This window comes from Lutra lutra, chromosome 4 (genome assembly GCF_902655055.1).
Source record: "Lutra lutra chromosome 4, mLutLut1.2, whole genome shotgun sequence".
In the NCBI taxonomy this organism is placed as follows: domain Eukaryota; kingdom Metazoa; phylum Chordata; class Mammalia; order Carnivora; family Mustelidae; genus Lutra; species Lutra lutra.
Genome location: NC_062281.1, coordinates 67666566 through 67689505, shown reverse-complemented (window position 1 = coordinate 67689505; position 22940 = coordinate 67666566). Strand labels below are relative to the sequence as shown.

At 38.0% G+C, this 22940-nt stretch overlaps 1 protein-coding gene across 7 annotated transcripts in view; it reads left to right on the top strand.

Annotated features, from left to right (window-relative positions):
• The window catches only part of SGK3 (serum/glucocorticoid regulated kinase family member 3), a 153499-nt gene that overhangs the window by 81870 nt on the left and 48689 nt on the right, over positions 1-22940 (top strand). For all 7 annotated transcript variants that reach the window (XM_047723588.1, XM_047723587.1, XM_047723589.1 and 4 more), the window contains 4 exons: positions 2365-2573; positions 8741-8824; positions 14414-14486; positions 22473-22548. In XM_047723588.1, coding sequence (XP_047579544.1) covers positions 2496-2573; positions 8741-8824; positions 14414-14486; positions 22473-22548 — 311 coding nt within the window. In that variant the 5' untranslated portion in view covers positions 2365-2495. The remainder of the gene's footprint in view (positions 1-2364; positions 2574-8740; positions 8825-14413; positions 14487-22472; positions 22549-22940) is intronic.

Genomic DNA, 22940 nt, shown 5'->3' with positions numbered 1-22940 from the left:
AGCTTTTGGTTTACTTTCATAGTAGGGAGAAGGGAAGAGTTCCAGGGGTTTCTTCCTGGCCCTTTCTTCCATATGGCTTTTATGACAGAGGACAGGGAACCAATGTGGGAGCTTGGCCAGTTACCAAGTATATCCATTTGCACAAAAATTTTAGGACTAGGGAGGTAACCACAGGATGGGCCTGTGTTCCCATGGTACCCACCATGGGATACCAGGGTTGACTTCATCACTCATCTCTTTCCTGGAATGAGATAGGTGCTCTGACCTGTGGGCCCTGCTTTGGATCTTCAGGGATTAGTGTCAGTTTAGGTCTAGTGTCTAGTAACCCTTGAAAAGACTATACATTTCTCTTTCCCCAGTGGGCAGTCACCCCTGTGCATAGGTGCAGGTCTCTCTCAGGGAGGTCTGGAAAAAGACTGTGGCCATTATAGGATCACAGTAATCTCCTATTTAGTCCTCCTCAATCCTTTGAATGTACTCCCATATATGCTCTTCAGACTCCTGCTGGTAAAAATTTCTGAGATTCTGCAAATTTTCCAGTATAAAAGTGGTCTCTTCCCAGAGTCTGCTTTGAACTTCTTCCTTGGTTCTTGTGTAGCTAACTGTCGTTAGGGTGCAATGAGGGGTGATAGGAATAGGTAGTTAGGAGAATTGGCATCCCCCTAAGTGCTGGGCTCTATACTAAATTGCCTACTATACTTGTGCTCTGGGTATCTTGTATGAAACAACTTATCCTGCTTCCGAGCTTTTTCCCCCCTCATCTGTTTCTGATGCCATTTAATGTCATACCTTATTGTCCCTTCCAAAGGGAAGACCTGAGACTTGATGTCCTCCTCTAGTTCTGCTCCTGTGGATTGTGCACAGTTAGGCACAAACAGACATTCAAGCTCGTACATAATACGGTACCAGCAGGGCCCACCATGCCCCGGGTCTCACATTCTCAAGGGATAGGTGTGGAAAGTGTAGCACTGTGACTTCCACTCTCTTGTCATTTCTGCTACAGATAGAGAATGGGCTGATGTGGGTCTCTGGCTCCTAGGCAAGGTTAATCTGCCTTAGAAGAGCTAAGTTTCCACCTGCTCTGATTCTGTGGCAGTAGAGTGCTGGGACTGCGGGTAAGACTTTGATCAGGTGTCCGCCCTGGTCTAATGGGTGAGCTAAAGAAGATAGCTATTGTTATGCAGCACTCTGAGCTTAGGAGTGGGTCAGCTACATATCTATGTTTTCTGACAACTAATTCAACTACATGTAAATCCTTCTTGACTGCATTCATCCGGTCTAGCAAAGTGGGTTTTGAATCCTCTCAAAGGAAGCACCCTTATAACCAGTTCAGACTCACCATACCTGAATATGCAATGCCTATTTACCAATAGATAAATAGAGATATTTAAAATTTAAATTTAAAATTGATAGAGATATTTAAAATCATTGCTTCACTATAATTTATTTACAATTACTAGATCTGTTGGTGTGACTTCCTAAAATTAGTCACCAGGGAAACTGGCAAAGTAACTCTTTAAAGGGTATTATTTTGTATCAGTAGAGAGAGTGGGCTGCTGTGTGTAGCAAAAGTGACATCAGTTTGACATTTCAAGCCCTTTGTCCTCAGGCAGAATGATAATAACATAATTGTATTTGTTCTATAGGAAGATTGTAATATCTTTGACCAGGGGCCCAGGGCATAAAATCCACAGTTGTTAAAATGCAGCTTAGCGCAGTGGTTAAGAGTCAAGACTGGAGCCACACAGCCTGGGTTCACATCCTGGATGGGTTAATTTATTTAATGTCTCCATGTCTCAGTTGCCTCACATCTAAAACAGGAGTAAATAATTACTATATAGGATCCTAATCTGAAACAGGCTTCACCTGCTCATCTTGATGCAAGAAGTCTGAAAAAACACACTTTGGGGGTGCCTGGCCAGCTCAGTCAGAAGAGCAAGTGCCTCTGAATCCCAGGCCCATGAGTTCGAGCCCCACCTTGGGTGTAGAGATTACTTAAATAAACTTAAAAAAAAATAAAATGGAACATACACATTGAAAAACCCTGCTTGAAATATAACAAAATAGAACCCTTTTAGGTGCAAGTTGGCGTCAGTTCACCTGAACTGTAGCTCCTAGAATTTCTTCATAGTAAGGAAGGCAGGTGGGACACACGTGTTTGATTGTGGTATAGCTATTGATGGGGCAGAAAAACTATATCTCTAACCTGGGCTGTGCTTTAGGATCAAATGTAAATTCCTGCCAGAATAAGCATAAAATGGGTCCTGTGAATAATGACAAATCATTGTATTTTTAAATTATTTTGCTAATCCATGCTTTCTTTTTTCTTTTTCTTTTCTTTTTCTTTTTTTCCTGTTGATTAAGGTTGCATGATGGAATTTGAATATTACCTCAAGAGGTTTTATGTTTTCTATTAGCTGTGTCCTCTGCTGACTATTTCTTCGGACTTATTTTTTGGTGTCCTTTTGAGACAATAAACTCAAAGGGATTATAACATGGACTACAAGGAAAGCTGCCCAAGTGTCAGCATTCCCAGTTCTGATGAACACAGAGAGAAAAAGAAGAGGTTTACTGTAAGTATGTAATATAAAGCATATGGAGAAAAAAAATGAATATAGATAATATTTCCATATCTGCTTTTGTTCTTCCCTAACCTAGAACTCCTCCATCTGATGTTTCCACATAATCCAGATCTTACACACCTTTAAAATTATATATCCTCCACGGTCTTCCCTTTGTACTGTAACAGAATATAGTTTCCTTTTCAGATTTTTGCCTGTTTACTTATCCCCTGGGAAAAGGTTATGAAACTCCAGTCCTCTCACTAGAAATTGTGCAGGCACAGTGATCTACAGACATGCACATAATTTCACATGCATTGTCAGGAGGTGAATGGACTCCAGAAGTCATGGATCCCATGTTAAGAACCCCCGTCTTGCAATTTCCACAGCACCTTTCTTATGACATTAATCATTTTCTACCTCAGTTTTTCAAGTATTTAATCCAGTATTTTATCTCTTTTTTACCTGAAAGGCAAAGTCCATTTCTAATTTTATCTTTTTTATCACCGTAATATCTAATATGGAACTATAAAGAATAAACACAGTGAATGTTTGCTGAATCATTGTATCAGTGAGAGTAGCCATTTCTCTAATTAGTGTAATGAAACATCCTGTTTTATTTCCAGTAGTCCTGTTTGTGTGTATATTCAGAGATCCCCTGCCCTCCTCCCCCTGAAACAGTATCATTTATCTTGTCTATAACTGATCTGCTCTTCCTTGTAATCTTCCACCACCTGCTGAGTAGTATAAAGAAACTCATTTAACTCAATTCTGTTTAACACTTAGTTTGAGCTAAAATTTAAGCAGTTCTTTAAGTTAAAAGGCTACAGCTGTCTTCATTCTACTCTATTTCTATTTGAACACATGCTTCTCCAACTTGACATCATGGTTTGTGAGTGGAGAGGTGTCCCCTTTCATGGTATTTATTGAGTCAGTGATTGACCTCATGGTAGCCTGCTGAAGGCTCTTGCATTCTTGTCAGCCCTCTAGATCTTTGCTGTTCCGGGTGTAGAGTGACTTATCTGGCAAACAGCCAGCTGTAGTTGACCTGATCTAGCCCTGGACATTTTGTTGGCATCCACTGCTGGCATCTGCAGTCAATCAACTGATTTGTTATCTATTCTCTGTTGGCTTAGCCAGAGTGGTGGTGACTCTTGCTGACCCAGCTTCCTCTTGGCTCTTGATGGCTGTAGACCCCACTGAGGCTCTGCCATTCCTTTCACTGCTCTTGATTCAGGTGGTCTACCCTGACCTCTGACCTGGGGATCACCGTGCTTCAGCCAGTTGCATCCATGACAAATGATTTTCAACTCAGAGTTCATGTCACATGGGAAAACTGAGGAGTTAAACTAAACCCTTTGGTCTGACCATTCCAGTCTCCTCCTCCTTTCCTTCATTCCTTCCTTCCTTCATTTTTAAGATTTTATTTATTTATTTGTCAGAGAGAGAGAGCAAACATGCAGGGAGAGTGGCAGGTAGAGGAAGAAGCAGGCTTTTTGCAGACCAAGGAGCCTAATGTGGGACTTGATCCCAGGACCCTGGGATCATGACCTGAGCTGAAAGCAGATGCTTAACTGACTGAGCCACCCACGTGTATTTTTGTTTTGTTTTGTTTTTAAGGTTCTATTTATTTATTTGTCAGAGAGAGAGAGAGAGAGAGAGAGAGAGCGCAAGCGCGATCCAGTCTCCTTTCTTAAGTAGGTGGGGCTGGAACCCCCAATGACACTTTTCTCCCAAAGTCCCAGACAAGGAACTGGAAACAGCTTCTGTCCTTCTCTCCTGTTTTCCTTTCCTTTTCTTTTTTTAAAAAATTTATTTATTTGATAGAGATCACAAGTAGGCAGAGAGGCAAGCAGAGAGAGAGGGAGAAGCAGACTCCCTGCTGAGCAGAGAGCCCAATGTGGGGCTTGATTCCAGAACCCTGGGATCATGACTTGAGCCGAAGACAGAGGCTTTAACCCACTGAGACACCCAGGCGCCCCTGTTTTCCTTTTCTTAATAAACTTCCATACCCTGTACCAAAGCCCAGAGGAGAGACTGAGGAAAGACTGCAGTGTATGTCTGGCCATTTGCCTCTGCTCAGTGTCTGTTACAGCAGTATCTTAAACATTGTTCATTTATTCCACAATCTTATAAGCAAGTCTTAGAAACATCACATTGATGGTAAATAAGAGGTCAGTGTACCTCAGTAAAATAGTGAAGTGTGTGAAAGGTTTTTTTCCTTCCCTCTTCTTTTTTTTTTTTTTTTTTTTTTTTTTTTTAAAACCCATGAGCATTCTGTCCTTCAAGGGCATAACCTCCTGCCAAGTTTGATGGAAGCTCATGTATAACAAATACAGGCAGTGAGTTATCTCAGTGTCCATTTACTTTTCATGATAGAGGTATTTTCGTGCCATCTGTGAAAGGTTCAGGAAGTCTGTAGCATTGCTCTTACCCAGCTGTTCCCAGAGCTGTTCCCTGCATTCTTGAAGGCCTCCTCCAGATCACTTTGTTCATTTCCTTGCTTCAGATTATCAAATGTTGCCTTTGTAGAGAGGCTTTTTCTGACCACCCTATATAAAATAGCACCTTCACAGCCCTCCCTACTCCTACTCTTTATAGTACAGTAGAGGTGTACAGTAGAGTACACCTACTGTCTGTCCTACTTATCCTATTTAATTTTGGGAGGGGTGGTTGGTGAGGGGCAGAGAGAAAGGGAAAGAGAATCTTAAGCAGTCTCCAAGCTCAGCAGAGACCCCAACACAGGGCTTAATCTCAAAGCCCTGAGATCATGATCTGAGCCTAAATCAAGAGTCGGATGCTTAGCCAACTGAGCCCCCCAGGTGCATCACCCGTTTTTTTTTAGTATAGGCTCCAAATCCAGCATGGAGTCCGCTGCAGGACTTGAACTGACAACCCTGAGATCAAGACCTGAGCTGAGATCAAAAGTCAGATACTTAGCCAACTAAGCTACCCAGGTGCCTCTACCCTATTTAGCTTTTTTTTTTTTTTTAAGATTTTATTTATTTGACAGAGAGAGACACAGCGAGAGAGGGAACACAGGCAGAAAGAGGGAGAATCAGGCTTCCTGCCAAGCAGAGAGCCTGATGTAGGGCTCGATCCCAGGACCCTGGGATCATGACCTGAGCTGAAGGCAGATGCTTAATGACTGAGCCACCCATGTGCCCCTCCCCTCTTTAATTTTTTATTAGCAGTTATCACTACTTAATATATTTTGTGTTTATTTATGACTAGACTAGGCTACTAGCAAGATCCTTTGAAATAAGAACTTCCTTCACTGTTGCTTTATCAGTACCCAGAACAGAGTTGGATATTTTAGAAGTATTTGTTGAATTGATGTTGAATGAAGAGTAGTACTGAGTTCACATGTTAGTTGCTGATCACTACAGGGCAGTCCTCAAGAACCTCTGTTCTAGTCAACACGGATAGACCCTACCTCACCCAACGCAGACTCTGTGTTGACCCTCAGTGGGTCTCAAATGCCTGTGTCATACTTGGGAATGAAAACAGAGATTGTGTTATTTGCCATTTGATAATATTTTTATACTCTAGTTCTCATGTCTTTTATATAGATCTATACTGTGAAGCTTGCTACAGAGAAATGCATTATCTTCTAGGATGTCTTAACTTAAACCAAATTTAAATTATACTTTCATTATTTATCCATTCAACAAATTGTCATTGAGTTTTTGCGTCATGCTAGGTGCTGTTCTAGGCACTGGGGGTATGGTAGGTAGCAAGAATGAAACAGCCCTTGCTCTCAAGGAACTCACTTTCTGGTGGTAAAAGACAGGCAGTAAGGAAATACTAAAATAATAATAATAATAATAATAATTTTATATTGTAATAAGTATTGTACTGCTATCTGCGAATTCTTGTGCATCTTTTGCAAATGAAAGTGTTTTTTAAAATTTGAAGAGTTTGTTGTTACCTGTTGGTGTTTTATTTGAATTCACGTAATAGGCCCTTGTTTAGGGCACCTTGGTGATTCAGTCACTTAAGTGTCTGCCTTTGGCTCAGATCATGATCCCGAGGTCCTGGGATGGAGCCCTGAGTTGGCTTTCTCTTTCTCTGCTTTCTCCTTCTCTCAAATAAATAAATAAAATCTTAAAAAAAAAAAAAAAGCCCTTGTTCGTAAGTCATACGGCTGATTGGTAACTTCATGGGGCTTTATCTGAAGCAGGGCTGCTTGTGCCTGGAGCCTATTTGTGGTTTCTAGTCTTGGCTGTCCTTGGGTAACCATGAGAAACCACCTTACCATACTAGGAAGCCAGCATAGCTAATTCAAGAAGCTTGCAATCATCTAAACCTAAGTTTCTGATTCTTTGCTAGCAGTCCTGTCTGATCCTGAGTGCTCCATGAGTTAAATCTGTAATCTGGTCTTAGAAACACCATAGCTTCAGCGGCCCCTTAACCAGGTTCTTTAACCTCTACTTCCCTCTTCTCTCCTCGTGAGCCATATCATCTTACAAATAAATCTGGTGTCTTACATCCAACAGCTTCCTCTAAGACTACTTGATGCCTTCTTGGTTAAGACCAGAAGAGCCATGTTATCACCCACGACCAGATGTATGTAGCTCATATAGGTGCCTGGGTGCCCTTTTCCTCTCAGTCTAAGTAATCCATCACTTAACTCCAGTGACTGATACCGAGAGAGGACTTTGTTTCACCTTCCAGATAGGACCTTATCCTCTCTCTCACAGAGGAATGTGGTTTGCAACCTGGGACCCTTCTCACTGTGCTTTTGCTAATGTGACCATATCTTACAGAGTGCTATAGAAATTCTCATTCTAATCACATGCAGTCTCGGAGAGGTGCTTTCCTCAGAGTATTATCTAACTATGAACTTGTGAGCATAGCTTTCAATCTTTTATGGGAGAGGATAGTTTATACATATTTGTATGCCCATGTTCTAAAATAAACCTGGTTTACTCCCAAGTTGTCTAAAAGACTGTGGACAGCTGTATTGTAAACTCCAAAGTAATTCCTATCTCTTTAATTCATAACCCAAGTCATACATCATTGAGCTTTTCCTCAAGAAAACCAAGAACCTTGGTTCTTGTTACTTTTCTCTTTAAAATGACACATGGGGCATCTGGGTGGCGTACTTGGTTAAGTGTCCGACTCTTGGTTTCAGGTCAGGTCATGATCTCAGGGTTCCGGGATCAAGCCCTGTGTCAGGCTCTCTGCTCAGTGTGTGGAGTCTGCTTAAGACTCTCTTCATCTCCCTCTGCCCTTCCCCACCCCTCATGCTTCTCTCTCTCTTTCTCTCTCAAATTAATCTTTAAAAAAGGAAGAAAAGAAAGAAATGAAACAGATCTTTAGAGACCCAAACCATCCTCTCTACATTATTATGTTGAATTATACTCTGAGAATATGGGATGGGATGAATTATCAGAATTAATTCTGTTTTATAGTGGTTGATGATTTGATACTGGCTCTGGTATATAAAGGGTTAAAAGATTTGCATTTTAATCTCATAAGTCTGTGAATTTGGGCAAATTTTTAAACTTTTTGAGCCGTAATTTCTAATGTATATAGTAAGGGTTATAGTATTTGTTCTGCTTACTTCATAGGGTTGTTGACTCTGGTAATATGAAGTTATATATATTTATATATGATTATTAAACACAGGTAAGGTAGTAGTAGGAAGTCTGAGGATAATTCCTGGTTTGAAAACTACTGTGTACAAGATGACCTAGAAGGAGAAGAACTTTTAGCTGAGTCTTTACTGTGTGCCAGGCATCACTTTTGAAAATACTCTATAATTTCAAGATAATGGTTACTGCTAGGGAAGAAGAGAGGAGAATAGCATCAATTGAATCTATAATGTTGTAATCTTGGGGGAAAAGTTCTGAAACAAGAATGGCAAATGTTAGAATTCAGACATCTGAATGAATTCACAGGTGTTCACTGTGTTATTCTTTTGAAAACTGTAGAAATATTTCATAACATTTTAAAAATAAAATATCTCCTAAAAAATAAATAAAATAAAATATCTCCTTTCAAGAAGACTGAGTCTTTTAGCCAGTATACTTGTGTATTTTAGAGAATCATGCATAAACATGGATGTCTAATATCAGTTTCATGAGTATAAAAATGGGCGATTCGCCTACTAAATAGCTAATGAATTTTTTTTTGCAATCAAGTTTTGTTAATGCTATTTTTTATTTCTACAGGTTTATAAAGTTCTGGTCTCAATGGGCAGGAGTGAGTGGTTTGTCTTCAGGAGATATGCAGAGTTTGATAAGCTTTACAATACTGTAAGTAAATGTCAGTCTGCGGGAACTTTGTTTGTTTTAAAGATTTTATTTATTGGGGTGCCTGGGTGGCTCAGTCGTTAAGCGTCTGCCTTTGGCTCAGGTCGTGATCCCAGGGTCCTGGAATGGAGCCCTGCATTGGGCTGCCTGCTCAGGAGGACTGCTTCTCCCTCTCCCACTCCCCCTGCTTGTGTTTCCTCTCTTGCTGTGTGTGTGTGTGTCTCTCTATCAAATAAATAAATAAAATCTTAAAAAAAATTATTTATTTATTTGACAGACAGAGATCACAAGTAGGCAGAGAGTCAGGCAGAGAGAGGGAGAAGCAGGCTCCCCGCTGAGCAGAGAGCCCGATGTGGGGCTTGATCCCAGGACCGAGAGATCATGACCTGAGCTGAAGGCAGAAGCTTAACCCACTGAGCCACCCAGGCGCCCCCCTGGGATTTTTTTTAACACAAAACACCTGAGGGTTCCTGGCTGGCTCAGTTGGAAAAGTGTGCAACTCTTGATCTTAGGGTTGTGAGTGCAAGCTCCATATTAAGTATAGAGAGTATTTAAATAAATAAAACTTAAAAAATATGTAATGAAATAAAACACCTAAGACAACTTACAAATGAGAGAGACTTTTTTTTTTAAGATTTTATTTATGTATTTATTTATTTATTTGAGAGAGCATGCAAGGGGACAGAGGAAGAGGAAGAAGTAGGCTCCCTGCTGAGCAGGGAATTTGATGTGGGATTTAGTCTCAGGACCCTGAGACTATGACCTGAGCTGAAGGCAGACACATAACCGACTGAGCCACCAGAGGCCCCAAGAGAGATTTCTTTGATTAAATAATATTCCTTCTCAAACAGATAAGCAGAAAAGGGTAAGAGATTCTTCAGAAGCATCCTAACTTTGGAATTCCTTCAAAAAAGGGTGGAGAGAGGATTGTTGAGAATTTTTGAGTAAACTCTTAAAGATGTGAAAATTATATGTGCAACTTAAAATACAGTTAATGTCAGAATATTAGAAATAAATTCTCTCTACTGCCTCACTAATAGTTGTTTATTGTCTTTTTGTTTCTGGTTAAATTGCCCAGCAACTAGATTTAGGTCTGAAAGTTTGTCATAAGCTTTTATAGTTTCATTTTTGGCCAGAGTTAAGTCTTCGGTTCCAGATTTTAAGTAGCCAACACAACTAAAATGAATATGGGCTTTTTTAAGTTCTGACAGTTACTGGTAGGTGGGGGGTGATATCTGAGGGATCATTAATCATTTAAATTAATATAAACTATTTTTATATATTCAGAATTTAGATATTAAATATTATTTTTAAGGAGGAAGCAGGAGCACCATGGCCTAACACATCAGGCCAGATCAATGCAGAGACCAGTGCTTGTGTATTATTGTCCATTGTTGTGTAGGTATTAATCATACACACCTAGGAGGCCAAAGAACACCACCCGTGTTGGTCATTGTAGACCTCACATTATTAAGACAGCTCTATTCCAAGCTTTGCTTCAATTAAGGAAAAAAGCATTTATGCTTTAAATCCCAAATTTAAATTTTTTTCTGCCCTAAGAATAAATAGGAATCTCTTTATGTAATTATTTAATAAATGGTAGATTACCAGGTATCCTTCAGAAAAAATTGTTTCATATTAAGAAAGTAATTTTTTTCAATTTTCTTAATGCTGTCTCTTGATTTTAAAAAAGTAGGATTAAATAGATGCAGAAGTGTGTGACTTACCATTTGTAAAATCTTTAAATATGGAGGAAGTTAAGCATATCTCAGTTATGAGATAACTAACTTCCTAAATGGGCCTGAATGAATCCAGTGGCTACCTGTACAACATTCCATGTTTTGTTAAGTCATGAAAGTAAGGCTTCTCTTTTTTTTTTTTTTAAGATTTTATTTATCTACTAGAGAGAGAGAGAGAGACAGAGACAGAGACAGAGTGCGTGCGGGCACATGAGTGGGTGATGGGCAGAGAGAGAAGCAGCTCCCTGCCAAGCAGGGAGTCTGATGGGGCTCAATCCCAGGACTCCAGGATCATGACCTGAGCCAAAGGCAAATGCTTAACCAACTGAGCCACCCAGGTGCCCTTTCCAATTCATTTCTATTTAGTATTTAACTGTGTCTGTTTTTCTTTGAAATAGTATTCAAATGCTTTGCTAGTTAAAATTGAACTTTTAAAGTAATACTTAAGTTTTTTAAATGGCATTTTTTCCTATGTAAAATTAATATATATTCTAGGAAATCTGGAAGGTGGAGGAAAATAAGTGTTTAAACTTAAAAATCACCCCTCCTATGTTGCTACTCCGAGGTAACTGTAGTATTTTTACTGTGTTTTCTTCTGTTTTTAAATTTTTCCTTAATGCATATGTAACCAAACTATATATATTTTTTTAATTGCTTAATTAGAGGCTATTGAGGCAGTCTTTTTTTACTGTAAGTGAAGCCATACTTTTGAAACAAAATAAAATCCAAAAACAATTCGTACATGAGAATATCTTCTGTAATGTTAATCATTTTTATTTATTTACTTAATTTATTTTTAAGTAGGCTCCACATGCAGTTTAGAGTCCTAGGCAGTGCTCAAACTCATGACCCCAAGATCAAGACTTGAGCTGAGATCAAGGGTCAGATAGTTTATTGACTGAGCCACCCAGGTACCCCATAATGTTGAGAGATTTTTTAAAAATTTACATTAAAAATATAGTTTATATTGGAGACTGGGTGAGGGTTGAATACCAGCTCTGGTTGAAATTCTTAGGTACCGTTATGTAAATGATCGGCATTTTTTGAGGATTGTACAGATTTGACCATAGCTATCATGATGGTACTTTAACAAACATATGCACATACAGATAGTTTATATAAACTTCTTAGAGAAATAAGATCAGTTTTTTCCAGTGAACTACGAATAATTGAAAATCTGAGGTTCTTTCTATATTTGCTTAAATGATTATATGAGCCAGATTTACCTTCTAAATGTGTTCCCTTCTGTAGAATTGTTTATAAGAAGGAGGAATGTATGGGGATGTGGCTTAAAAACTCAGCAGTGTGGAATTCTTGTATGAGTGAAGAGCCATCCTCATGTCATGATGGTTTCATGATTTAAGTAACTAGAGATTACGGATGTCTGGGGTGCCTGGATGGCTTAGTTGATTAAATGTCTGCCTTCAGCTCAGGTCATGATACCCAGGGTCCTGAGATCAAGCCCCACAGCAGGGAGCTGTATCCCTCCCTGCCTCCCCACCCCCAACTTGTGCACACACTCTCTCAAATAAATAAATAACTAAATAAATCTATAAATAAATAGCTAGAGATTAATTAGTTTAGGGTGTTAATATTTGAATATCTTTAAGTATAAAGAAGAAGTGAATGATTTGTTTGGGGTACCCTCCCCCACCATGATCACTTTCATTTCCTTATTCCATCAAACACCCCATCTTAAGCTTTCTGCAGAAATTTTTCCTCAAATGTAGTTGAGTTTTTATTATCCTTCTCCCTCATTTTTCCTGTATTTCTCTTCCTTTTTTCATCTTTCTTATTTCTCCATTTTCTCTGCCTGTTTTTCTGTAACTCCTAATTCTGCATCTTGCAGTGAGGGTGACAAAGCAAAAAACGGGAATCATGTCAGTTGTGTTCCTTGAAACCACGGAAGTGAGGTTCAGCCTGGCCTGGATTTCCCTAAGTTGTTTTTTTTTTTTTTTTTAAAGATTTTTGTTTATTTATTTATTTGACACCGAGGGAAAGATCACAAGTAGGCAGAGAGGCAGGCAGAGGGAGGGGGGAAGCAGGCTGTCCGCTGAGCAGAGAGCCCAATGCACGGCTCGATCCCAGGACCCTGAGACCCTGACCTGAGCTGAAGACAGAAGCCCAACTCAGTGAGCCACCCAGGTTCCCCATCCCTAGGTTTGAAAACACAAATTCTTTCCCTGTGCTCCCTTTAGAGTAAAAGAAAAAAACAAAAAGTAAAATATCTATTCTGTAAACATTTTGTCTATAGAAATGTATTTTTATGATTGTAGTTTGCATTTTAAATTTTTTCTTTTTTTTTAGATTTTTATTTATTTATTTGACAGAGAGAGATCACAAGTAGGCAGAGAGTCCAGCAGAGAGAGAGGAGGAAGCAGGCTTCCTGCAGAGCAGAGAGCCCGATGCGGGGCTTGATCCCAGGACCCTAGGATCATGACCTGAGCTGAAGGCAGAGGCTTTATACCACTGAACCACCCAGGTGCCCCTGCATTTTAAATTTTTAATTGTAGAAATTATTGCACACATACAGAAGTAGAGAGAATAGCACAAATACAGAAAATAATATAATGTACCAGCCAGCTGCCATAGGTCCAGATACATGGCCATTCTTGTTTCATCTCTTTCCCTAGCCAGCCCACTGTAATTTTGAAGCAAATTTTAGACTTCGTATCATTTCATCTGTAAATATTTTAGTATACATCTCTAAAAAGATAAGAGTTCTTTAAAAATGCATACACAGGAGCTCCTGGGTGGCTCAGTGGGTTAAGCCTCTGCCTTCGGCTTGGGTCGTGATCTCAGGGTTCTGGGATCGAGCCCCAAATCGGGCTCTCTGCTCAGCAGGGAGCCTGCTTCCTCCTCTCTCTCTGCCTGCCTCTCTGCCTACTTGTGATCTCTGTCTGTCAAATAAATAAATAAAATCTTAAAAAAAAATGTGCACACACAGTATTAGTAATCACATGTGAAAATAATTAACAATAACATTTTAATATCCAATATTCAGTCAGTGTTTATATGACTGGTTAATAAATCTATGAAGTGTCTTTATGTCACAAAGTCTCCCCCTCCACCTCTCTTTTCTTTCCTTTACAATTCTTTGTTGAAAAAGCAGGGTCATTTGTCTACAGATTTTTCAGTCCGAATTTTGCTGACCGCATACTCATGGTGTAGAGTGATTAATATTCTTCCATTCTTTGTATTTCCTGACATTTCGGTAGTTGGGTATGGGTGTGTGTGTGTGGGTGTGTGTGTGTGTGTGTAGTTTTTTGACATCAAGCTTATAATAAAAATAAGCCTTAACCCATTTTAATGACTTTACTGCCCCAAATTTAATGTCTTCGGGGCTACGTTGTTCTTTGTCTAGGGATAAGCAAATCTGATAAGCAGATGTATTAAAATTTTAATAAGGGGTAGGCTAGAGCAGAGGCTATTGGAAAACAAAATTCACCACTTTCTTAAAAACAATTGTCAAGTCTGTTCATTTAGAAAGAATGCAAAGATCACAACTTCTCTTGAGGTAATAAATGATGAGTAACACATATTCAGAGCTTTACTCCAGATTCTTATCTAAGCTCTAAAATTATCTCCATTTTACAGACAAGAAGACTGAAACACAGAGATGTTAAGTAACTTATCCAGATACTAAGTGTTCTATTGGGACAAAATAGGATGGTTAGACAAGCTAACATTATTTTATCGGTATAATTTAATATTGTATTTATTTGATCATGATGTCCTTAAAAGTATGCCTTATGGATTTTCTTGAAAATCAGATTGTAATTTGTTTTGGTACATGTATAACCAGAAGACTTAGAAAGTTAGGTTCGTATAATGTCATTTTTTAAAATTCTAGTTAAAGAAACAATTTCCTGCTATGGCCCTGAAGATTCCTGCCAAGAGAATATTTGGTGATAATTTTGATCCAGGTAAGCAATACCTTCATAGATCAGCCATAGTGATAATTGAAGTTTGAAGTAATAGGTAATGTGTTGATTGTACTGTATGGTGCACGAGGTTTCACAAAGCTAATCAATTTCGTGTTCTTTGAGCATAATGCCTCAGGAGGGGGTTTTCTGTGTGCCAGGCATTGTTTTGGGATTTTTTTAAGATTTTATTTATATATTTGACAGGGACAGCGAGTGAGCACAATCAGGGGTAGCAGGAGAAGGAGAAACAGGCTCCCCCTGGGCGGAGAGCCCTATGTGACGTGGGGCTCCATTCTAGGACCCTGAGGTCATAACCTGAGCCAAACTTAGCTGACTGAACCACCCAGGCGATTCCCAGGCATTGTTTTAAACACTTTGCATGTTGTGGGTTTTTGTTTTTGTTTTATGTTCAGTTAGCCACTGTGTAGTACATCATTAGTTTTTGATGTAGTGTTCAGTGATTCATTAGTTATGTATAAAACTCAGTGCTCATCACAGCATGTGCCCTCCTTAATACCCAACACCCTGTTACCCCATCCTCCTACCCCCTCCCCTCTGAAACCCTCAGTTTGTTTCCCAGGGTCCCTAGTCTCTCATGGTTCATCTCCCTCTCTGATTTCTCCCCGTTTGGGTTCCCTCCCTTCTCCTATGGTCCTCTGTGCTATTGCTTATGTTCCACATACGAGTGTAACCATATGTTAATTGTCTTTCTCTGCTTGACCTACTTCACTTGGCATAATCCCCTCCATTTCCACCCATGTCGATGCAACTGGTGGGTATTCATCCTTCTGATGGCTGAATAATATTTCATTGTGTATATATATCACATCATCTTCATCCATTCATCTGTTGAAGGGCATCTCGGCTCCTTCCGCAGTTTGGCTGTTGTGGACTTTGCTGCTATGAACATTGGGGTGCAGGTACCCTTCTTTTTACTGCATATATATCTTTGGGGTAAATATCTAGTAGTACAATTGCTGGGTCATAGGGTAGCTCTATTCTTAACATCTTGAGGAATGTCCATACTGTTTCTCGGAGTGGCTGCACCAGGTTGCAGTCCCACCAACCATTAAGAGGGTTCCCCTTTCTTCACATCCTCACCAACACTTGTTGTTTCCTGTTGTGTTAATTTTTGCCATTCTTATCAGTGTAAGGTGGTAGCTCATTGTGGTTTTGATTTGTATTTCCCTGATGGCTAGCGATGTTAAACATTTTTTCATGTGTCTGTTAGCCATTTGTATGTCGTCTTTGGAGAAGTGTCTGTTCATGTCTTCTGCCCATTTTTTGACTGGGTTATTTGTTTTTTGAGTATTGAGTTCTTAATAGATCTTGGATTTCACCTCTTTATCTGTAATGTCATTTGCAAATATCTTCTCCCATTCCATGGGCTGCTTCCTAGTTTTGTTGACTATTTCGTTTTCTGTGCGAAAGCTTTTTATCTTGATGAAGTCCCAAAAGTTTTTTTTTGCTTTTGTTTCACTTGGTTTGGAGACGTGTCTTGAAAGAAGTTACTGTGGCTGATGTTGAAGAGGTTGCTGCTTATGTTTGGATCTTTTAATTCATTAAGTCCTCACAAAACCCTTTAAGCCGGGTGTTCTTATTATCATCACTGTTTTATAGATAAGGAAATTGAGGCACATTTAGGTTAATTAATTTGCCCAGGGTCACAGCTAGTAAGTGTCAGATTTGGAAATTAAATTCAAGCAGTCTGGCTTCAGGTAAATTTATAGGTCATTAAGGATAATTTGGGGTACTTTTGTAACCATGAAGGACATTCTTTGTTACATCCAGAATATTTATTAAATATATACTGTATACACAAGGACTCTGCAAGTCTCTGAATGGGATACTAAGAAAATGTCCTATTGTTCACCCTCAGGAAGCCTCATGAAACATAGGCTGTCAGGAGTCTGGAGCTATATGTCTGAAGCCTCAAGTCTGGAACTTCTTTCACTTGAATACATAGTATCAGTCCAGGTTACAAATGGCTGCTTACAGAGAGACAGAAGTCTCCTTATCCACCACATAACCTCCTTATGCAGATGAGAAAAGCTGTCTATCTATGCTACAGGTGAATCCTATTGAGCTGGAGTGCTGTCTATCCTTATCATCTATCTGGCTTACCTTTGTAACTAATTTGCTTGTAGCCTTGTAACCCATTAAACCTATGATTCTGTATATGTCTGCTTTCTTGGATCTCTACTCAAGACACAAGTTCTCACATCACTTATCTTGATTGGACATCTTCTCTGCAACTTAGCCTTCTATCATTTCTTTACCTCTCAAACCTTTTCCCACTGTGCCCTGTGAAATTCTGTTCATGATTAACAAATTCATCTTCATCCTCCATCTTTTTCATATTTCTTGTACATTCTTGCTTTAATTAAACTTAGTTTTTTCCCCTGAGGTAGCCGGATCATTCCCTATAGCCCTCTCAACTAGAAGCTCTTCATTCTTTTACACTTTATGAACCTCAGGATTGGAAAGGGTTCTCACTTCCCCTGTTATGAGTAGAATTTTTTTCTCTTGAGAGAATTTAGCACACTTCATTGTCATTGCCAGTCTGTCTTATCTGGCTGTAGAGTTTATGAACATTGATTTTTTTTTTTATCGATTTATAGTGCCTGGTAGATCTTGGGTTTTCAATAAATACTACTTGAATAAAAGAATTCATTAATAAAAAGAAACAAATTAAAAAGAGGGAGCTCTTGCTCAGAAGCATAGTTCATAGAGTCAGAAGACTGAGTTGCCACAACAAAGCTAGATTGGACATTCTGCAGAATTGATTCTACAGGTCAGTGCCTTTGTACTCATTTTGTTTTTAGCTGCAGAATGCTTTTTCCCAGTGATATCTCTTGCAGAATATGTCCTGTCTCGAACAGATAAAAAGGGAGCTGCTTTGTTGGTAGAGCAGTGAAATGTGTCTGCAGAGCACAGGCTGAAAAACGTCAACATGGACAACATGTTAGTCCTAGAGTACCTACCCTATTTGGGTAAAGTGAGTATGAAAAACGACGTGAAATCGACAGTGTGTGATACACAGTAGGCACAGCAGAGAGAAGAGACAAGATAGAGGCTAGAACACTGGCTAAGGGACTGTTCTGATAGACCTTACATTAGATAATCAGAACAAAGACTGGTGTGGAAATGAGCTACAAATGGAGCAGTATGTAGAAACTCTTGTAAGGAAAAATCTGTAAGAAATCTACTTTCTCTGTCAAATAAGTAAAGAAAATCTTAAAAGAAATCTTGGTGATTGCTTAGGTAAAGGAGATGTAGAGAAGAGAATGAGAGACAAGTGAGGTGTCAAGCCTGGGTGAACGAGAGAATGAATTACTGTGAAGTGGCAGGAAGACATCTGAGAGGAGTCGAACTGTGTGTTGATAATAGAGACTTGAACTCAGGCTGGAGTTCTGGAGAGCCCTTAGTTGAACCTAATAATAGAATCATTTCATTTCGTCTTGGGAAGAAGACAAAAAGATAAAGACATCTCTGTGTTCTTATGTCATAGTTTAATAAGAGGATGTCTCCATATTCTTGTTTTCACTTCTTGATTCTGATGGTTGACAACCTCTCTAAGATAAGTTTTATATATCTGAAGGTAGATTTTAAGAGTTATTTTTGCCTGTAATTTCCAGAGTTAAAATTTCATTTTGAATTTAAGGATCTTTCTGTAGAGAGCACAGAGATACCTATATTTTTTATATTCTAAATGGTTTACTATCAAGTCTTTTGCCCGTAGGATCCTGAGGTCAGTATACAAACTACTGTTTTTTTGAAGCTTAAAAAAAAAGTTTATTTTATCTTAACTACTGAAAAATAAGTATACAAAATAACAAAATCAATGTGAGTCCAATAAGAGATAGAGCTTGTGAAATTTAGAGAATATGAATGTTAGAATATATAACTATTTGCTCAGTATTTTATTTATCCATTCACAAAAACATCAATTAACATCAGTTAAGTACCTTTAATAACACTTGGTTAAGGGCTAAAGATAAATATTTTTTAAAGGCATGATCCTTCCACGGCTTGTGTATAAACCACTTTTATTTCTTTAACCCTTACTAATTGAAGAGAAATAGGTTTGTACAAAATAAAAAGACAACTCTCCATTATTATTCTAGTCTTTGCATCCTTCTGAAGCCAAGACATTGTACCCATCTAGTTCTTCATAAGACTTGGTGTAGGTACCAGTGCCTCAGGAAATTTTTCTTAAGTGCTAGTCCCTGGGCAGAGTTGGGGAGCCTCTTTGCTCTCATAGCAGCTTGTGAATTCTCTGTTAGTTCCTTTGGTGTGCTGAAGTAGTGACTTGTTTAAATTTGTTTTCCACTAGAATTTGAACTTCTTGAGTATAGGTACCATGTCTTAATTAAACATTTTTATATTTCTAGTGCCTTGTACAGGGTGAAGTGTCTAATAGGTGATTGGTGAACAAATGAACAAATGTATCCATGCATGCTATTTTCAACTAGTCACTTATTTTGGAAGGTCTACTTAATATTAGGTTAAAGATTTTAAAAATCGGGTGCCTGGGTGGCTCAGTGGGTTAAGCCGCTGCCTTCGGCTCAGGTCATGATCTCAGGGTCCTGGGATCGAGTCCCACATCGGGCTCTCTGCTCAGCAGGGAGCCTGCTTCCCTTCCTCTCTCTCTCTGCCTGCCTCTCTGCCTACTTGTGATCTCTGTCTGTCAAATAAATAAATAAAATCTTAAAAAAAAAAAGATTTTAAAAATCACTTCTCTTAGAACTTAAACTTTCAAATAGTTGAGGATTCTGAATTAGGTACAGTAATTTTGTTAACCATGTTACTCCTTTTTTTTTTCCTTCACTCGGGTGACTTTTATTTTGAGTCCCAAAATGTTATAGCTATAAAGAGAGCTTACAGATCATCTAATTCTATCCCTTACTTGACAGATTAAAGGGAGGAGTCTGTGGTTAGAAAACTAGGCAGTGGCACAAGTGAGATTTAATTACATCTTACACTCTGATTCCAGTGTTCTTTCCCTATAGTAGGCTGTTTTTTAAAATGCTGCTACCATTATAATAGTAACATATAATAACAATATTTATAATAATAATTCAATAATATAATAATAGTAGCAGTAGTAATAATAATAACTGTGCCATTATTTGAGTTCCTAACTGTAAAGTAGCTTTTTTACCTCCATTTCATGCATGAGGAAAGTAGAGACTTAGCAAAGATCAGCCACACAGCTAATATATAGCCGAATTACATTCATCCAGGTTTGTTTATTTCTCTTTTCATTTTATTGTCTGATTTATGCATGCTGTCTTTTAAAACAAAATTCATAATATTATTATGTACATGTTATTTTAAAATTTTAGATAACTTGTTTGGAACATTACAAAAATCTTAAACTTGTTTCCTAACCTGAAAAGTGTGGGTTAGGACTGGGAAAAAAAAAAAAAATCTGGTCCCTGGGGGCTCTAGATATCTTTTGGTGGTGAATATAATTAGGCATGCTGGCCACGAGTGGCAGTATTAGGATTAAAACCCAAGGCCTCCTTACTTCAGAGTTTGGTGATTTTTTTCCCGCTGTCCCACAGTATTGGAAATTGTGTCCTCTTGGTTGATTTTTCTTAAAGTAGTGAAATGACAGAGAAATCTGTATAGGTCATTTTCATATGCACTCTAAAGACTAAACCTCTCATTTTATTGTCTAAGCATTGATTTCAGTCTCTAATTGAAATTTCTTTTGAGTTACAACAGATAAGTTCACTTAAGTTCTTCATTGGAGAGATTTTTAAAAATATATTTCTCCAGGCGCTCCTAGGTAGCTCAGTTGGTTAAGTATCTGACCCTTGATTTCAGCTCAGGTCATGATCCTTGGGTTGTGGGATCAAATCCCACACAGTGTGGAACCTGCTTGGGATTCTTTCCCTCTTCCCCTCCACCCCCTCTCCCTATGCACAAGTCTCTCTCTCTATATATTAATCTCTACCTGTAATTCTTAAAGACAGTATGTCAGCTGTATATAAATTCTTGGGATTCACCCAGTAATGGACTTGTATCCATTTTAATCTTACCTGGAATTTTTAAAGATACTTGCATGCTTAATGTTTATCTACAAATTAAGCTTGGAATTTCCTCAAATCTCTGACTACTGTAGGGCTTCTTTTTTCATTACTGACTTCTTTCTCATGTTGGGTTTTCCATAGGGCTTTCAAAAACTGTTCAAAGTCAGCAATGAAACGGAAGTTCTAATTATACTTACTGCAGCATGGGCTGTAGCTCAACTAAAGAAAGAAACTTACTCTTATAATTATCTCCCAGTGTAAAATGTACCTTTAGTAAGTATCCACAGAACAGGTTAGAGCTGCATCCCTATAATCATTAACTTTTCTCTATCTCAAATGTAGTCATTCATTTTTAGTTTTCTCCTATATTACTACATTCAGTTCCTGAAAAATAACTGTTTCAAGTGTAGTTCCTTTTTTTTTTTTAAGATTTTATTTATTTATTTGACAGAGAGAGAGATCACAAGTAGGCAGAGAGACAGACAGAGAGAGATGAGGAGAAGCAGGCTCCCTGCTGAGCAGAGAGCCCAATGCAGGACTCGATCCCAGGCCTTTGGGATCATGGCCTGAGCCGAAGGCAAGAGGCTTAACCCACTGAGCCACCCAGGCGCCCTCAAGTGTAGTTTCTAATGTAAACGTCACCTAAGCTTTACACTGTGGTAAATAGAAGAATGCCCTTGGAAGAGTTTTATAAGATACCATCCTGAAATTCTTCAAGAAATTCACAGTTGGACAAGAAAAATGTACTAAGTGCATTTGGATCTAACAGACCAGATCTGACTTATATTTTTTTCTTTTATAGCCATACCTTACCTTTAAGAAATGGAAATAAACCTAAGTGACTAGAAACAACCCATAATTTTGGTGACAAACATTGTACATTAAAACCTTTATTAAGTAGAAACCATTTTACTAAACCAAAACTCATTCTTGAGTTGAATATTGTTTATAGATTTTTATTGAGAAATTCACCTTTTGAGACACTTTCTCAAGCGTTCTGGTTTTTTTTTTTTTTTCCATTTTTAGAGTATATTTCTTAAGAATTAGGGCTTAGGTTGGTGGATTTGTAACACTACAATAAATAACAACAACAATAACAAAAATGGTAATAGCTAAAGATCGTGCTTTCTGTCTACCAGACATTTTACTGTAAACTAATATGCATTGTCTCAATCCTATAACAGCATTAAGAGGTCTAAAATTGTATCATTTTACAAGTAAGGATTTAAATGTCAGAGAGGTTCAAGATCAGTTAACTAGTAAGTAGCAAAGATGCTTGAATAAAGTATTTTTAATTAGAAGAAACTTTTGTGCTTAACCTTTATTGCTAACCTGCTGATGCATAATCCTCAATTATCAAGTCAGAACACTTTGAAGTTGCTAGACAGTTGTTTTTTAGAAAATTGTTCCATTGTATTTTTCAAGGGATGTTTAGCAGGGGGAATTTTTTAGCAGCCAAGTTTTGGTGATACTAACCAAAAAGTAACAAGAATTACTGGAAATCCTTGTAACTGGTTACAAGGATTCAGTTAACCAGTTACAAGGATTTCCAGTAATTCTTGTTACTTTTTAAAATTAGTGCAGTTTTCCAACACCAGTGTCATTGTGTTAATTTTTATTCATTACCTGGTAGTACTTGAGGAGTTGGACAAAGCAAAGCCCCTCTCCAAGTTTTATAGTGAATTTATTTAGAACCTAAATTGGACATTTCTTTGGAGAGTTCTCTTTTGGGAGATATGTTTTCTGCTTGATTTTAATTTTATAATCATTGTATTTATATATTTAAATATATATATTTTTAAGTATTATTGTATATCAAGAAACATGAATTAAGAAATAGCTTATTGATCAAAATGCACTCTTTTCATTGTCCATTGTTACATAACTGTATTGATAATCACAGTCTGACATAAATAATCCTAATAGTTTATGTCTCTCTTAACAGATTTTATTAAACAAAGAAGAGCAGGACTGAATGAATTCATTCAGAACTTAGTTAGGTATCCAGAACTTTACAACCAGTAAGTAATTGTCATTGTGTTTTGAAGAAGCCAAATCTAAGAATATTGAATAAGCTACTGATAAAGATTTTATACATTCCTTGGAATATTATTGTGCTGTGTTTGTAAAATCCTCAAGCAGTTTTCCCCTGGTGTTCTTAATCTTCTTTTCCCTCCATCAACTCAAGGCCCCATCAATTCAAGGCCCTAATTATTGTCTTTCTTTCTTTTGTACTTGTATTAGCTTTGTAGATTAAACTCGAAAGAACTTTGCATAGTACAGAGTTACATAGTGCAGAGTAATGTAATTTTTCTAATTATATTCAGAAAGGATTTATTAAATCACTATGTTGTACACCTGAAACTAATATTTACACTATATGTTAACTAGCTCAAACTTAAATAAAAACTTT